An 18,113-nucleotide genomic window follows, 5' to 3' on the forward strand; every position below is an offset into this window, starting at 1 on the left:
TTGCATAATATCATCAGACCATCAGTGAAAAAAAGAATCGCCTATTTTATTTGGCAATATTTCGACATTAACAGATATTTACTATTTAATTTATGTATTCGTCATTAGAGTGAATAGCCCAGAAAAATAAATTGGTTTTGAAAGGCCTTAATATGGTTTTTAGGGTTCCGTAGCCAAATGGCAAAAAACGGAACCCTTATAGATTCGTCATGTCTGTCTGTCCGTCCGTATGTCACAGCCATTTTTTTCCGAAACTATAAGAGCTATACTGTTGAAACTTGGTAAGTAGATGTAATCTGTGAACCGCATTAAGATTTTGATGCAAAAACTACCAACGAAAATTGTTTTGAACGAGATCTAGTAAGTAGTTTTTTTTTAATGCCTCGTAAATCGTAAACCGCTTATTACCGCGTAATATTTCATACTAATAACTTAAATAAAGAATAATAATTTTAATTTCATAAGTCAATGGTACGGAACCCTCGGTGCGCGAGTCCGACTCGCACTTGGCCGGTTTTTTTGTAACTATTTGTACTTTAAATAAAAGCCGTCATTATTGTAAGCCATTTTATTGATATTTACCTCAAAGATTAATGTATTTCATTTTAATAATAGGAAATTGTCGTAGTTTTTTAATATCCGGTATCCGGCCGGATAGTGAGTTACTATCCGGTATCCGGCCGGATAGTAAATTTAGGCCGGATATCCGGCCTACCGGATAGTTACCGGATATCCGTTTCATCTCTAATCGATACTGATGCCAAAAATGCAATCAGTAAAAATTTTGTCTGTCTGTCTGTATGTTCCTTATAGAAACAAAAACTACTCGACGGATTTTAACGAACTTTGGTACAATTATTCTTCATACTCCTGGGCAGGTTATAGTATACTTAGGAATTCCCACGGAAACGGGAATTAGCGGGAAAATCCTTTTGTATAAAAAATCAAAACCGCTTAAGTTAGACGCTTTTTGGCAAGCAGGTACCTTAGTAAACTTAAAGCTTAATTACAACAGGATATTGCAAAATTCCCACGGGAACGGGAGTTAGCGGGAAAAAACATATGTATGAAAAAATCTAAACCGCGTAAGATAGATGAAGGGGGTAAAACGGGATCCACGCGTACGAAGTTGCGGGCAGCCGCTAGTGTAAACTAAACTAAAACCCTAAGCGTAAAATGAAACCATACGCGTGAATCATAATAAACATATAAATATTGAGAGACTTGTTTAATAAGCGTAATATTTGTTTTGTTGCGCTTGCGCATACTGTACCTACTTACTTATCAATATGTACTCCATTTAAAAAAAATAGGTGGCAGTAGCGGCGCGGCGCCCCTATTGTCTTGGCGCCTGTGTGCGCCGCACACATCGCACACAGGGGCGGCGCGGCCCTGCATATCGGAAGCATGATCAGATAGTGCCAATAATAAAAAGTCTATTTTTTATTATCTAGTAGATATATTAACTACCTGACGGTATTTTTGATCTCAATTTTAATTAAATTTTTGGATGTTCAGAAAAAAGTACATATTACCAAATAACACCTTTGTTGATGAAACGAATTTAGTGTATTTTATTGTTAATCAATTTAAACTATTATGACATAAATTTAACTACATAAATATTATTATTTACAGTAAAAATGTAAAACTGTCACATCCGTGTCATGCAGTGTCACAGCCGTGTTTACGTAGGCTATTTTGTTTCCTTTCCGAGGGCTTTAAGGTTGTCCATATACATCAAAAGTAGAGATGAAACGGATAGTTGTTTGGCCGGATACCGGATACCGGATATCCGGCCAGCTGCTAGGCCGGATAGCCGGATATCCGGCGGCCGGATAGTTGGCCCATTGTCTCGTTGCATGTCGTGACGAGTTTAGCGCCGTACAGGTGCTTCGAACGCGATCAGTGGGTCTATTAATAGACTAGACTAGTCACACTTTTCGAAAATCGAATCAGTCTGAATATAATGTCAGATTTTGCCACTTGTGTAAGGGGCAGATCAATTCGGGCGATTTCGGGTGCCATCGTGAGTGTGTGATTGAACAGCGAAAATTAAATTACTTTACTTGCTGCGCAATGATATTATTATACAGGGTGACTGGAACTGAACCCGCCATAGCTAATACGCGTATAGAGGAGGTCATTTGCTAATTATTGAACCTTACTTTCTATGGCTAAAGTTTTATAGTTTAGGAGATAATAATATGTCAATTTTTATACTTTTTTCAGATTTTTCCGAAATTAGACCTAAAAACTGCTTTTATTTTTTGTCTCGCGTGATTTCAACAGTTTTTTTATTTGATATTAATATCGAATATGTCTTTATTCAAATAAAATAAATTTCTGATCCAGATAGTGATTGAATAGCTAGTTACGAGCCGTTAAAGTCTAACAAAAGTACAAACGACGATAAAAAATTATACTTCGAATTCGATTGAAACAAAAATTAATGGTGAAAATGGATTGCCAATAATCTTAAAAATATCTCTTGCTTCTCTTCTTTCCAATGATATATCACACGTTGTAATTAGATATTTAAATTTGTCAAAAAATCAAAGTATATGGAAGAAAATGGAGTAATAATACAAAAATTATCCATACAAAGTTGATTTTGAATTTTTTTAAACTCTTTTCTTCATAATTTGTGATTATTATTTCAAATTCATTTTTCAAAAAACACACAAAAATAGTTATGAAAAGGAGTATAGCAGAAAATATGAGATGTTTGAAGAAACTTTGTATGGATAATTTTCGTATTATTACTCCATTTTCTTCCATAAACTTTGAATTTTTAATAAATTTCAATATCTAATTACTACGTGTGATATATCATTGGAAAGAAGAGAAGCTAGAGATATTTTTAAGATCATTGGCAATCCATTATCACCATTAGTTTTTTTTTAAATCGAATTCGAACTTGAATTTTTTATCGTGGTTTGTACTTTTGTTGAACTTTGGCGGCTCGTAACTAGTTATTGAATCATTATCTAGACCTGAAATTTATTTTATTTAACTAAAGGTTTATTCGATATTAGTATCAAATAAAAAAATCGGTTAAAATCATGCGAGAAAAAAAAATAAGCAGTCTTTAGGTCAAATTTCGGAAAAATCTGAAAAAAGTATAAAAATTGACATATCTTCTGAACTATAAAACTTTAGCCATAGAAAGTAAGGTTCAATAATTAGCAAATGACCTCCTCTATACGCGTATTAGCTATGGCGGGTTCAGTTCCAGTCACCCTGTATAATATCATTGTTGCTGCGTAATCTGACTGAACTGCATCATGACATCAGACCAGGCCAGAGCCCCGATTACGGTAACTTTTAACGTCTACAATCCAGACACGCTTCTCGATTCTGCGATACGATTGGTCGTTCAACAGCGTACGTCAGCTGTTTTGACCAATCGTATCGCAGAATCAGAAACGCGTCTGGATTGTAGACGTTAATAAAAGTTACCGTAATCGGGGCTCTGTTCATCTCCGCGAGTTTACATCGAAAACAAAACACGCACGATGGCCCACCTACAGGATACTATTCGACATGGCCTCACATACGAGCGAACATTGACTCACGCACGCGTATTCTTGTGTATGATGGAAGAAAATAAAGAAAATGGTGTTCTAAATACTGTGCAGTATTTAACTGCCTAAATAATAATAAAAACACATAATGTACTTTTTTAAGTTGCCTCAAGACACTGAGAGNCCTTACTTATTATTATTCTGTGATCAGACCATCAGTGAAAAAAAAATCGCCTATTTTATTTGTCAAATTTCGACATTAACAGATATCTACTATTTATGTATTCGTCATTATAGTGAATAGCCCAGAAAAAGAAATTAGTTTTTTTAAAAGCCTTAATATGGCTTTTTTGTAACTTTTTGGACTTTAAATAAAAGCCGTCATTATTATAAGCCATTTTATTGATGTTTACCTCAAAGATTAATGTATTTCATTGTATTAATAGGAAATTGTCGTAGTTTTTTAATATCCGGTATCCGGCCGGATAGTGAGTTACTATCCGGTATTCGGCCGGATAGTAAATTTAGGCCGGATATCCGGCCTACCGGATAGTTACCGGATATCCGTTTCATCTCTAATCAAAAGTATGCTTTTGGTTTATACTTTCGATACACATCGCAAAAAGTAAAAAAAAAAATCTTTATTTTAAAAAAAAAAATGGCACAAATTTAAGAATGGCCCTTAAGGTACTTTAAGGTCTGCACCAAAGCTTGAATGCACAAAAAATTTAACATGTGTTTTTTCGTCATTTTTTTTTTTCAAAAATGTTCGCACCGACTTCTGCTGCTAGTCTATTATCTAACCAAGTGACCCCATAGAAGGTAGCAGAAGCCGCTTGACTTAGGCCGCTACCGGCCAATCTGGGAATCATGGTCTATGTTTAGCAGTGTTCGTCCTACAACTGAAACGCTGATGATGATGATGATGATCTAAGCCAGTGGTTCCCAAACTTTTTTAGTCTACTGCCCACTTAGAGAATGAATTATTTTTAGCGCCCCCCATTTTTGTAGTCAAGAGTCGAGCTCAGTCGATGTCTAAGAGTCCTCCTAGTAGATGACGCCTCCCAAGCCTCTACACAAAGTCCCGATTTTTTTTCAGGGTCTCTTACCGCCCCCCTTTAAGCCTGCAGCGCCCACAAGGGGGCGTTATCGCCCACTTTGGGAAAGACTGATCTAAGCATACTAACCTGCTGTAGGAGGCACGGACACAGCCGCTATGCTCTGGAACATTCGCACGAGTCCGTACGACGACGCGATGCGAGCGGTGCCGAACGCGTCGGCCAATAGCACTGGTACGAGGAGGAACCAGCAGCCGAGGCACAATCCGTATGCCGCTGGGAACACAAATAATATGTTTTTGACGCTATGAACCAATATGAGTACCTAATCTTTATGAGATCGAATCAGAGATGAGGAGATCCGTAAACGAACTAAAGTCGCTGACATAGCCCGACGGATTAGCAAGCTGAAGTGGCAGTGGGCAGGGCACATAGTACGCAGAACTGACGGCCGATGGGGCAGCAAGGTTCAGGAGTGGAGGCCACGTATTGGAAAGCGCAGCGTAGGACGTCCATCCACAAGGTGGACCGACGGCCTCATAAAGGTAGTAGGAAGGAGCTGGGTGTAGGCCGCTACCAACCGACTTTTGTGGAAATCATTAAGGGAGGCCTATGTTCAACAGTGGACGTCCTATGTCTGAAATGATGAAGATAATGAACCAATAATCCCCGGTTTCCACCAAAGCGGAGCGGTGCAGAGAAGTGTGTGGAATACATAACCAAGCGTCGCCGCCGCTGTCAAATTGTTTAAAGAAAAATTTTACGCCCCGTCACTTCTCCGCTCCGCTCCGCTCCACTTTGGTGGAAACCGGGCCTAATTCCAACTCGTTGACCAGACGATCTAGTGAAACTCGCGGGAAGCAACTATGTAAGTAAGTATTCGCATTTATGAAAATGTTATTGAAATTTTTGAATATTTAAATAACCAGAACTTATTTATTATTGGGGAACTATAGTTACCTGAAGCAATCGCAAGTGCCCACCAGGATGTGAAGCTAGGAAGAGTCAGAACTGCTATACCGGCCACTAGGATACTGGAAAAAACAAGACACATTACAAAACAATGCTAGAGCCTTCCTTGTTATGTAGGTACAGTATTTAAAAATCCTCTCTGTTTCAAAGGGAGTATATCATCATCAGAGGTGGAATTGTGTAAAGCAATCGTAATCATTTGACAGTTCATAACGTACGATAAAGTCAGTTAAACAAAGCGTTTGACAGAATATTCGTACGTTGCTTTACACAATTCCACCTCTGGTAATTTAGTCTCCAATGCAGTTGGGCGATTATACCACTGCACCGCGCTCCGCCGCGGTACGCGGGACGACAGATTTAATCATTATATTTTATGCAAGTACCTCAGTTTGTATAGAAAACACGCGCGGCACTTCACACTGACAACGCGTTTGCGCGCGGGATTTTTTATAAATGTCGCCACGCGGACCGCGGCGGAGCGCGGTGCAGTGTGATAATCGCTTTGCATGACCCTTTCTTCTCAACAATATTCAGTGTCAAATAGTTCGTTTCGTGACACCCAATGTAGCCAATAAGTTCGCAACACGTCTTTGTTGCAACAGGATTCAGGTCAAGTTTTGTCAACTTTTGGCCACTTTGGGTGTCCCAAATTATTTGACAATGACTGTACAAGCGGACTACAAACCCGGCGTTGGCCAGAGAGACCTGATGTTCGCATCGATTAGTCGCCTCTTACGATATCCACGGGAAGAGTCATTGTTTCGTACCGAAATATATTTATTAGTTTCTTAATTTTAGTTTAAGATAAAACAACACAAACTGGAAGGAATTTGCTCTTTTCTTAATTGCATTTTTTAATCACAAACTGGCAACATTCTTTCCAATCCTATGGAGCTAGGCTCGCGATTGCGATTGCGACGCCCCCCAGTGACGCAAGAGTTTTGAGTTCGGAAGGACGCCCGTGCGCAACAGCGGTGTGTTCTTTAATTCGGCAACCACATAAGCGTTTGTCAATTTCCAAAATCAAGTGAATCTAATGAGTGCGGGATCCAGCCCCTATGGAACTATGGTCTTTTTCATCAATATGTGCTAATACTTCACAAGCAAACTGCATTTCGGAGATACGCCGGGCCCGGCTAAGCACGCGGCTGGCACTGTGGAAAAGAGGTTTGTTCGCCGTTTGTTTGAAAATTTAGTATAGCTAACATATTATTTGTTGGTCCTTCGAGCCGAATTTTCATTTTCCTTCCAATTGTGTAGTTTTATCGTAATTTTAGCGTACATACGTACCACATTTTTCATTCCACGTGCGACCATCTTTGTAACGCAAAATGGCGCAATCGAAAGTGGAAAATGATTCCAAGACCTCATTAGATTACAATAGCGAGAGTAGTAGTTCATGTGTTCAGGATATTTTCGAGCGAGATTTAATTTTAGACGATTTAAAGAGAACATTACAGTTTGCAACTACAGATATTCAAAAATTCATTTCACGTACCAAAGATTTGTCAGCTCTTCAAAGAAAGTTTAGCAAATTGCAAACTAAAGTCGAAAAGTCTCTCATTAAATCTAAATCATTCAATAAAGAGGAACAAATCAAAATTAGAAACGACTTCGACGATTCGTATTATGCAATTGTCACTCAAGTAGATAAATTAAAACAATGTCAGGAGCAAAGCAGACGAATGAGTCGTCCCTTTGCTAATTCAGAATTTTCTAGTAATGCTAAATTACCTACTTTGCCTTTGCCCAGTTTCTCTGGCGAAAGCACAGAATGGAATTCATNAAAATTTAGTATAGCTAACAGTCATGTTCATCCAATTTAGCTTCTTCTTCTTCCTGTCGTGTCGACAAACCTACACAGCGTCGGCCCAAAACTCCACCACAAGAAAGGCGTTGTCAGATGCCTTATTAAATCTTCCTGCGTGCAGTTGTTTGGGCACGCAGGGCACGACATCATGTGCTTCATCGACTGGGGAACAAAACCACACTTGCACTCCAAGTTTGATCCATCCAAGAATCCCCACCTAACAGATTGTGATAACCTAACACCTTACTGGGCCGACTTGCGTCCGAAATCTATTTAAAGATTTCCAGGTAGGCCAGGGGAGCTCATGTCCAGGTGGAGGACTCTCAGACATATGGACAAAAGGGCAGGGGAGATCAGCACTCTCGCGCCATAACCTGCATCTTTCTTTTGACCGATCGTCATGAAGGAGAGGACACACTTACAAAATTGTTTAAAAGTAAAAGTAAAAAGTAAAAAATGTTTTATTTGACGAAACAGAGCGACATCACATTTACATAAATTACATAAAGAAGATAAACATTGTGCCCTGCTGTCAAATAGGGGCCCGCTCAGCATTAATCGGGGCATGCCATGGGCATGCCTCGACACCGATTTTCAGCGGGTCCCTTGACGTTGCTGCGCCCTACCGCCGAAGGAGAAGCACTCCGTAAAGTACCTGTCCGTCGGCGGGAACACGCAATAAGGGGGCGGCAAAAATGTACCCATAAAAAACAAACACAAAAATCAAATAAAAAATCAAATAAAAAATAATAAAAACAAAACAACAAATCAACAAAACCAACATTTATGCAATCTACGACAAATCAGGGTGGCCATGACCATAAGTTTCGAGTTTAATTAATCCAATTAAGCTGCCTGAACCCATCAAAAGAGAGGATACAATGACTTTTGCCAGCGTGGAATATGAAGGTCAAATTCTCCATTTACCTCTGGTTTAAAGGTTTGTGCTCCTGTAGTGGAGACTAAATGACCTGATGATGATGAAATAAACAAAACAATCAACTCACCTGACGATGTAAGCCTTCCGTCTGCAGAAGAGATGCAGGTCGCAGAGGTACCCGAGTCCCAGTCTGCCGCAGAGGTCAAGCACAGCACTTATGGCTACCAGGTGACCTGCAAACAACATCATGGCTGATGGGTACCTATACATTGGGTTACTTTGTAACCAGTGACCAAATATTTCTTGAGTAAAGTCCGGTCGCGAAGCAAATAGAATTTCGTACAATGACCCCAAGCTGCCCATCCTTATCGCTCGCGCGTAATTATATTGCTGTCGCGCTCGTACACTCACTGCGGCCGCCCGTCGCACAGTCACGACGACAGCATTACTTATATTAAGCGAGTGATAACGATGGGTAGCTTGGAGTCATTGTACGAAATTCTATCTGCTCGGCGACCGGACTTTAGAACACTCATGATTCTGGTTATTCTGGACAATTTTTACAGTGGGATAAGCTAGGCAGTCTAGTCGGTTGGAGGTAATTAATTTTAGATTTGGTCTTGCCCTTTGGAGGAAGAAGCGCTTATAAGCAAAATTGGTGATCGGTAAGCGCTGTCACTGCTAAAAAATGAATGAATCACGTCACTATTGAAGTTGGCAAATGTTTAAATCAAACGTGTCCTCGCCAAAAACTGCCGTCACCCATTGATCCATTCTTTTGTCTTTTGTTTATCTGGCATGGGGCGTGTAGGATTAACTCCTCCATTTGTCTCTGGTAAATTATGTCGTGATCCTACAGTGATGATGATGATGATAATGAATCAAGTATACCTGCAGCAGACTTGCTGTGTCCCTTAGCCACGGTGTACGCCGGCAGGTAGTATAAAGCATAGGGGGAACCACAGGACATAAGCGCCACGGAACCGCATAGGAGGCCGAACCGCCAGTCTTTGAGCAAGGAGACGTCCAGGTACCTGTGGGAGACAAGTTATTATTATTATTTGAAATTGAAATTGAAATTGAAAAAAAATATTGTCAGACCGGGATCCATAATAATTATTGATTTTTGGGCCTTCATTTGCGCCATCTCGACCAGATCTATTGTGGCAGCCCTTGTGTTTAGAGTTCACTGCTTAGTCCCGTTGAGTCTATAAACCAGATTCTTTGGAGCGTGATATCTGCTATCTCATCCGGGTGCATGACGTGTCGCCCGAGATGGATACTTCGTTTGCTCATAAGCTACATTTAATGAGCGATTAGATATTATCACTGGAAGACGTAATGTGGGCAGGCTTCCCACTAGGTGGACCATAGAGATACCATCTAAGTAATGCGCTGAGTTCGAAACACAGTGTCGCATTAGAAATGCACACACACAAAGTAATCAAAATTATATGCTCATTATCCATTGCGGTATCAGTACTCAACGTTCGAATATAGTACTAAAGCCTGGTCCGTGAGCGAGCACGTAGAATTTTGTCCAATGACCCCAAGCTACCCATCCTTATCGCTCGCGCGTAATTATATTGCTGTCGCGACTGTGCGACGGGCGCCCGCAGTGAGTGTGCGAGCGCGACAGCAATATAATTACGCGCGAGCGATAAGGATGGGTAGCTTGGGGTCATTGGACAAAATTCTACGTATTCACGGACCGGGCTTTAGTAACAATAACCCTTACCTGGATATTTTCTCAATGCAGCTTCTCTTTGCTTTCTTGGGTTGTACGACGTCCACCTTCTGCGCTTCCTGCTCCTGCTTGATGATGACTGGTTCTGCCAACTTGTTCTGGATGAGCCGGCTGGGCAGCGGCGGCCGGATGTAGAGGGACCTAAAACAAATAAATTGACACTAGACACTAAATAAAAAAAAGCGTTAATTTTAGTCCTGGCAGGGTCGCCATGTAATTTGTGACGACCAGTCCTGCGTTGCCTGCATTGTGCTGTTTCCCGAGATCTTCACCAGATCGTCGGTCCACCTAGTGAGGGGCATGCCCACGCAACGTCTTCCAGCCCGTGGTCATCACTCGAGAACTTTTCTGCCCCAAAGGCCATCATCTCTATGAGCTTTAAGAAATTTTCTTTCTCGTAGGGATACAGTAATACTAACCTGCTGAGTTTTCTCCTGCTCGCTTTGTAAACGCAGGTGCTGTCTGTTGACAGGTCTTCCACAGAGTGCAGGATGGACGAAGACCTGGTTGGTCGGAGACGAAGCTTGGCGACTTCCCTGGGCAGACCTGGGCATGAAAAAAACTATTTGTATTTCCGTTTAAATTATTTGAAGTTATGGCGTCACCACAATAATGTAGCGGTCTATGGGGATCGAACTAGCGTTCTCCGAATCGGCAGCGTGACGAGACCAATAAGGTTGGGCTATAATAGTCGTTAGTGTAGTAGTAGGGTTGCACCATCTTACTTTACTTTGACAAACGTCAAAATTCTGTCAAACTCCATACAAAAAACACCAGTTAAAACTAAAGTTACGGTCAAAGTTAATCAGCCTTAAAAACGCATAATATAGGTATTTCAAATTCTAATATTTTATTTCTAAAACTATTCTTACTTACCAACTACACCCAGGACATCCATAACTTCAGAGTCTTCTGAATCTGACAAGTTTGACTGCAAGGGTGGACGAGCGACCTGCGAAAAAGACAAAGTACTATAGTTAATTAATTCAAGGAAAAAAAACATCAAGCCTCGCTGATGTGTTCGTAGCCAACTTCACACAGCAGCAGCAGACTTCGTGTCATCGCGACACTGCTGGTTTCTTGTATGTCTATGAAAAAGCATCTGATGCTATCGATACGTCTGAAAGTACCTAAGTATTTCATAGAAAGATACAAATCTGGACCGACGATTTGGTGAAGTTCGCAAGAAGTATAGCCTGACCAGGAACATAAAAACCCTGGCATAGAGGCGCGTCAATTGCATTTGATAGCGCAACACTGAGTACAGTCGTACCTGTGTTAAATTAATAGGCTAACTTTATGTATCAGGATTCAGGATTACGGGCTAATTTGATATTTTCATAAATTAACGAAAAAATATTATTATAGGTAACCTGGTTTAAATAAATTAAATGAAACCATCAATCGAGCTAGTAGGATTTATTTTATTATTCATCAATAATCAAATTCATAACTTGAATATTCAACTGCAATGTTTGCTCATGAACGCTTCAAACTCGGTACTTCTTTCCCATGTCCATAAAATTCAACACTTAGAAAGTGACAAAAAATTTTAAAATAGGTAGTTGAAACAAACCACAGCTAATTTTCATAGTGGACTGTACTATGCGATAAACATGTCAGTCAATTTGACAACCTTTGTCGGAAACATTATTCAATGAAAATATTGTCCGAACCCTTAGTATTTCTCTTCGACAAATACTTTAACACATTGTAAACCACTTTTCTTTCACGAATAGAAGGATTATAGCAATTTAATTCACAAAATCAATTGCGCACATTTAAAATAAAGTTTGTTTACACTTTGACAGCAATAGACTGACATGCAAGGTGACATGCCAATGAAGTTTTCAGTTACTGTTGCCATTAAAAGAAATTAGTACCATTAGTTTTCCGCAACATGGCGAGGGTTTTTATGTTCCTGGTCAGGCTATACCTGGATGCGGGAAACGCAGGACCGGTCGCTGAAGAAATCCTTGGGCTTTGTCCAGCAGTGGACGTCAGAACATAGAAATTAGGGTCTAATGATGATGATGGATTGACTCACTTCAATAAGGCTAGGATGGATGATCTCAGTGATGAGGTTGGTTCGCTTGGCTTCCTCAGTGAGGAGGGCGTTTTTCTGGTTGAGGGCAGACTCAGGGTCCAGTTCGAAGAGGCGCTGCAGGCGGTAGTCTTTGGAATCCATTTTACCTGAAATGGAAAAAAACTATATGACACCAAATTCATCATCATTAGGTACTAGCGTTAGTCTGCAGATTCGCGTGAGTTAACTCTGGAATATCTAGTTTAATTTCTCCATTGTTTTATCCCAAATACCCTCGGTGGTCTAGTGGTAAGAAGACCACTTCCCTCATGGGAGCATGTGCTCGGTTCGGTTGGTTCCTAATTCTTCTTACCTAAGTATGTCGCTTTAACAATTTATCAGCAGTTGGATGTAAGTCACTTCTGTGGTGGAGGAAAATCGGCCTAAATATCACTATTCATCAGGTTAGGTGCAGGCCAAGAGTTTCCTTGTTGTGGATAAAAAAGTACTTGCGAAATAACACTATTACCACTGCACAAAGAGTCTTCTTGGCAGGAATGCCAAACTTATATGGTAGTGGGCGGGGCATATAGCTCGTATAGCTGATGGGCGCTGGGGCAGAAAAGTCGAGTGGCGACCACAGGCCGGAAGACGTAGTGTGGTCAGGCCTCCCACTAGGTGGACCGACGACCTCATAAAGGTAGCAGGAAGGCGCTGGATGCAGGCCGCCGCTACCAACCGGTCATGGATATCTTTGGGGGGGGGGGCTGTGTTCAGCAGTGGATATTCTGTGGCTCATATGATGATGATGCTGACTCACACTCCTGTATGTCCTGCAGCAGCGTGGTGTTCTCTGTGGTGTAATATAATAAGTTGCCATCTCTCTCACACAAAGCGAGATGACAGCATGAGCGACGGTGACAAATAGACCAGAAACTAGGTACCTACTACTTTCTGTGCCGTGACAGCCCCTATCACCGCTCCACAAGGTCTGCCATACTCACACTTCTAGAATGCCATAGGTACTCATCACACTCCTATAAAATGTTCTTGCAAAACAGCTCCTATCACCGCTCCACAAGGTCTACTCTGGTCTACTCACACTCCTGTATGTCCTGCAGCAGCGTGGTGTTCTCAGTGGAGGTGGTGGCGGGGGTGGGGCTGCGCTCGCGGGGGGCGGGCGGCGCGCGGTACAGCGTCGCCGACACACACACGTGCAGCATGCCTCCGCCTGTACAAGAAAATAATAAGGGTATTTCTCATCGCCACGGTTCTCATCGTCACCTTCGTGGCGAATTTTATTTCTAACTTATTTCAACTGTTTGTAAACAAAAATTGTAGCGCTTGATGTGAAGATTGTATTCTCAATAAATCAGTCAAATAGTGAGTCTCGTTTGGAAGCTTTAACGTTTTGAATTTTTTGATGCCACGAAAGTGATTCTGTACTTCACAGCAATAATTTTTTTGAACTTTACTACTGTAAATGACTCTTAAGTGTTTATAAAACATATATTTTGTCTTATTTTCATAGATAAATAGCAATAACATAATATAAATAGGTACCTACTTAAATACAAGATAAAATTTTACCGATTACGTCACCTACTAAGTTACAAGATTCTACGCAATTGGTTTTAAGGGTGGGTGGCATTCTGAAATGCTAAGGAAGCAAAAAACGGATTATCAGTACCTCAATAAAAAAAGAACTCTAACTGATTTATCAGTCCCTCAACAAAAATATATTTTTTATTTAGGCCAGAGGGCACAACTTTTAACTCAAATTTCAGATTAAATTTATCTTACAAACAGATACACAGTCACATATACAGACAAACATACAGGCATACAGACAGACAACAAAAATACGAGGCCCTTATTTATTTATTGATGTATTGATCTCTACTTACCACGTATAATTTATTAGTTATTAAAATATTGTAAAAACATAAACACCAGTCACTATATTTTAAAATAAACCAAAGCAAGAAATCACTTTCGTGGCCTAAAATCACTTTCGTGTATAAAACACCACGAAGGTGATGCCACGAAGGTGACGAAAATTTTGGTTTTTTATGAATTATCCTTAAATTTGAATTTAACGGTTCACGTCGAATACTACACAAATAAGTCTAACATGTTAAGTTTTCAATGGCAAAGTTTCAATTAAATTGTTTAAATTTTAGAGGTAGAAAATATTTTTCAAGCAAGCGACGGTAAGTCTATGGATAATCACAAAAAGTTACGTATTTTTTTCGCGGAGCGACGATCGACCTATCTCACCTCCCCAATGGTCGAAGCGCGACTGACGTTAACCGAATACAACGCTGTGATTGGTTGCTGGTGTTCGGTTTAACGGCAATCTTGTATTAATACTCAAAATTTTAGGTACCTAAAATCGTGTGACCAACGTATTTCGCTTTCTCAATTCAAAATAATTATAAGAAGATATTTTTTTGACTATTGTGTGGAAAGTATATTTAATAACGATGATTTTAGTATATGCTACACACAAATTGAATGAAAATTGTGAATGCAGTAAACAAATGTTTCATTGCAACCGAAGGTGTGACACGATGAGAACGCGAAAAATGACCCCGTTTTTGATCGTTTCATGTGATTTTTTCGTATTATTTTTGCTTCTATTACGATAAAATTTATTTTGTATGTAGCTAAATAGATATTTTATCATCTAATTTCAAAGTTATTGTTCTAACTTATACCGTTTATGAACTATTATTGTGTGACCATCAAATTTGAGTGTAAATGAGAAGTACCCATAATCATCTCCATAGATCGTTTCATTCACGAAGACTGGTCTGTGAGCACGTAGAATTTTGTCCAATGACCCCAAGCTACCCATCCTTATCGCTCGCGCGTAATTATGTTGCTAACGCGCTCGCACACTCACTGCGGTCGGCCGTCGCACAGTCGCGACAGCAATATAATTACGCGCGAGCGATAAGGATGGGTACCTTAGGGTCATTGGACAAAATTCTACGTGCTCCCGGACCAGACTATAGTACCAAACTAAGCAAAGCTTGTACTATGGGCACTATAGACAACAGATATAAACATACTTAAATACTTTTTTTTTTTGTAAATACATACATACATAATATACATAGTAGCACCCAGACCCATCACAGAAATTAAAATTCATTATTTCAATTTCTGCCCTGCCGGGAATTGAACACGGGACCTCTCGGCATAGTAGTCCGTTCTGAACCACTACACCAAACAGCCGACCGATCATCTCTATAGATAGTTTCATTCCCGAAGACGCCACCATTCTTCCACTAATGTTTGAGTGTTATCGGTACACGCTAATCATCCATGAGTGCACACGCACACTACAGTAATGCCTTACGGATTGCTCGGACCACACTCCCCGCACCCCGCGCGACCGAGACCAAACATTGCTGGGGCGCGGCCGAGTGGATAAAACGATCTATACTCCGCTCCGCTTTGGTGGAAATGAATCGAGCGGAGAAGAGAGGAAAAACGTAGGGCGGACGAATTTTTTATACAATTTGAAAATGGCGGCGGCGCGGATCGTATAGTTCCAAAATACTGAACTGTCCTATGCATGACATTGACAGTGGGGCGCCACCGTCAATACCGGATCGCTAGTTCCGATTTTTGCCATGTTGGAAACCATATAGTTGAACGATGGTAGCGCCCCCCTGTCATTGAGTTTGGCGGGACAGTTCACCGTGGGTCATCTATAGCTTCATAGACGGCAAATGGCAATAGACTGACAGCTGACAGCTACGCGTAGCTCACACACCACTCGTCTCGTCTCCTCTATGCTCTTCTCAGTTCCGCTTTGGTGGAAACCGCTTGGATGCCATCAGCGCAGAACCCGTCGTTGTATAAGAAATCTTGGGCGAGGTCTTTGTCCAGCAGTGAACGTCTTTGGATTGAAATGTTTTATTTTTGATTTTTAACTTTTTTTTTATGTGACAGGAGGCAAACGAGCAGACGGATCACCTGATGGTAAGTGATTACCGTCGCCCATAGACACCCGCAGACCCAGGGGCGTTACAGGTGCGTTGCCGGCCTTTAAGGTGAAGATACGCTCTCTTCTTGAAAGCTTGCAGGTCGTATCTGTCCGGAAACACCGCAGACGACAGTCCATTCCACAGTTTGGTTGTACGGGGCAGGAAGTTTCTGGAGAATCGTACTGTTGTGGACTGCCAACCATCTAAGTGATGAGGATGGAAGTGCTGTCAGGTAGATCGGTGGCGAAAAGTGGCGGTAGGGATAAGTCCAGACAATTCTTCGGAGCACTCCCCGTGATAAATGCGATAGAAGATGCACAGTGAGGATACATCTCTACGCAGCGCCAAGGGGTCAAGCCGATCCGAAATGTCCTGGCAGTCAACGATTCGAGCTGCTCTCCTATTCAAGTTATGTTAATTTGTGTTGTTTTTGTTTTTGGTACCAAATACATAAATGCTTTTTCTTTATTTCTTTCTAATTCAATCTCACCCAGAAGAAGTACAGTCCCATGCAGTCCATACATATCCACCAGCTTCTCAATCAGCATGGGAAACACGAAACTGCCCGCAGCCGTCCCGCTCACGCATATACCGTTGGCTAACGCTCTGAAAGAGACAAAAATATTACCTAAATAGATGGAAAGATATACTTGATGAAGTTGACAAAGAAATGCCGCTATCTTTGCATCAAAAGGGAGTAAAAAGTGTCACGTTTCTTGTTCAATGAACTAACATACTTTGATACTTGTACAACTATAAATTATTATGTTGATAAATTAATATTCCTACATTAACCTCAGAATACAGTAATTCTGAGATATTAACATAAAATTGACTTTACCTGTGCTTATCAAAGTACTGGGAAACGATGACTATTCCAGGTGTAGTTGATAAGCCACCACCGATTCCTGTGGGAAAAATTTACATAGTAAGTATTTAAAAGATAAAAATTGGTCAATTCCAAATTACTTAGTTCTGTTTCTTCAGATTCTGTTCGCTCCTATAACTATTGAATCATGTCAGGCGTGTATGGTGCCTTTACTCGTATGTACCATTTCTCGTCTCTAAGCCGTGTGGCTCCGGCAAAGTTGAATAGAACCACCTCCACTCTTCTCGTGGATGTGAAGAGTCGACTAAGGGATAAACATGAGAACATGTCGCCTCCCCAATCCGTCAGGCCATAGTGAAGTGTTAACCAAATCCTCCACTTGCCTCTGGTCATGTTTCCTGAAGTGGAGACTAAAAGACCTGATGACTACACAAATATATTATGCAAATGTCAAGCCGCTACCATCCGTCTGGCAAGTGTCGGGAGTGCCCATATTCCATAATTCCATAGCAGTGTGTACCTATGTGTTGTTTTATTATTTAGAGAACTGGTTAATACTCGTACCCAGTATCTAGTAAACCCTCAATAGGATTTAACACACTAATGTACGAAAAAAATACATAGTTCATAAGATTGTAATTAAAAACCTGCCTGAACCTGGTAATGATAATGATAATGAAGATTACCAGTCATAACTCCAAAGCTGAGCAGCAGATGGAGGAGTCCAGTGCTGAAGTAGGATAGCGCGAGACCAGTCGCACAGAACAGGCCTCCGATGAACACCACGAGCCGGCAGGAGTACTTCTCGCAGAGGGCCGACGAGAGAGGAGCTGGGGGGAAAATCTGTTGTTAATGGGCTAACGGTTAACTTCGAACTCCTCTTATGTTCTTCTGATTAATTTCGTTGCGGGTTCAATGACAGTTTAACTTTCCCCCGGGACAAACTTGGCCTTCACTGGTTGGGTTATTGCCGGTCAAGCTGTAGATCCTGGCTACACAGGAGTTGCAGTGGTGGGAAAGAGAGGTGGGAATAGTCCCGTTTTCAAATTCATTCTAGCCCTAAAACCCTTTTATTTTCAAGCAGCTGAATATAAATTGTTACTAGTTTTATAGACCGGTTAGAACTTGATGTAATCCTGCCACTTCGAAAATCTTTGCTCTCTGCGCACCACGCAAAAAACTCCGAAAGTTTGAGTACTTAACTAAAACTTTCTAACAACAGGCCTGTGAGGCCTCCCTAATCTGTCTAGCCAGCGTGGG

General features: G+C 40.9%; 1 protein-coding gene across 1 annotated transcript in view; it reads right to left on the reverse strand.

Annotated features, from left to right (window-relative positions):
- Positions 1-4,709: 4,709 nt before the first annotated feature.
- Positions 4,710-18,113, reverse strand: part of Sln (monocarboxylic acid transporter silnoon) — a 39,611-nt gene continuing 26,207 nt past the window's right edge. Inside the window, exons 6-17 of the mRNA XM_028318420.1 lie at positions 17,540-17,683; positions 16,866-16,932; positions 16,515-16,630; positions 13,126-13,254; positions 12,045-12,190; positions 10,874-10,949; positions 10,417-10,543; positions 9,989-10,138; positions 9,142-9,284; positions 8,378-8,483; positions 5,546-5,619; positions 4,710-4,861 (exon numbers count right to left, since the gene is read on the reverse strand). Of these exons, the coding sequence (XP_028174221.1) occupies positions 4,710-4,861; positions 5,546-5,619; positions 8,378-8,483; positions 9,142-9,284; positions 9,989-10,138; positions 10,417-10,543; positions 10,874-10,949; positions 12,045-12,190; positions 13,126-13,254; positions 16,515-16,630; positions 16,866-16,932; positions 17,540-17,683 (1,430 nt within the window). The remainder of the gene's footprint in view (positions 4,862-5,545; positions 5,620-8,377; positions 8,484-9,141; positions 9,285-9,988; positions 10,139-10,416; positions 10,544-10,873; positions 10,950-12,044; positions 12,191-13,125; positions 13,255-16,514; positions 16,631-16,865; positions 16,933-17,539; positions 17,684-18,113) is intronic.

The sequence above is a fragment of the Ostrinia furnacalis genome, unplaced genomic scaffold, assembly GCF_004193835.3.
Source record: "Ostrinia furnacalis isolate ACB-3 unplaced genomic scaffold, ASM419383v2 OfSCF6825, whole genome shotgun sequence".
Lineage (NCBI taxonomy): Eukaryota > Metazoa > Arthropoda > Insecta > Lepidoptera > Crambidae > Ostrinia > Ostrinia furnacalis.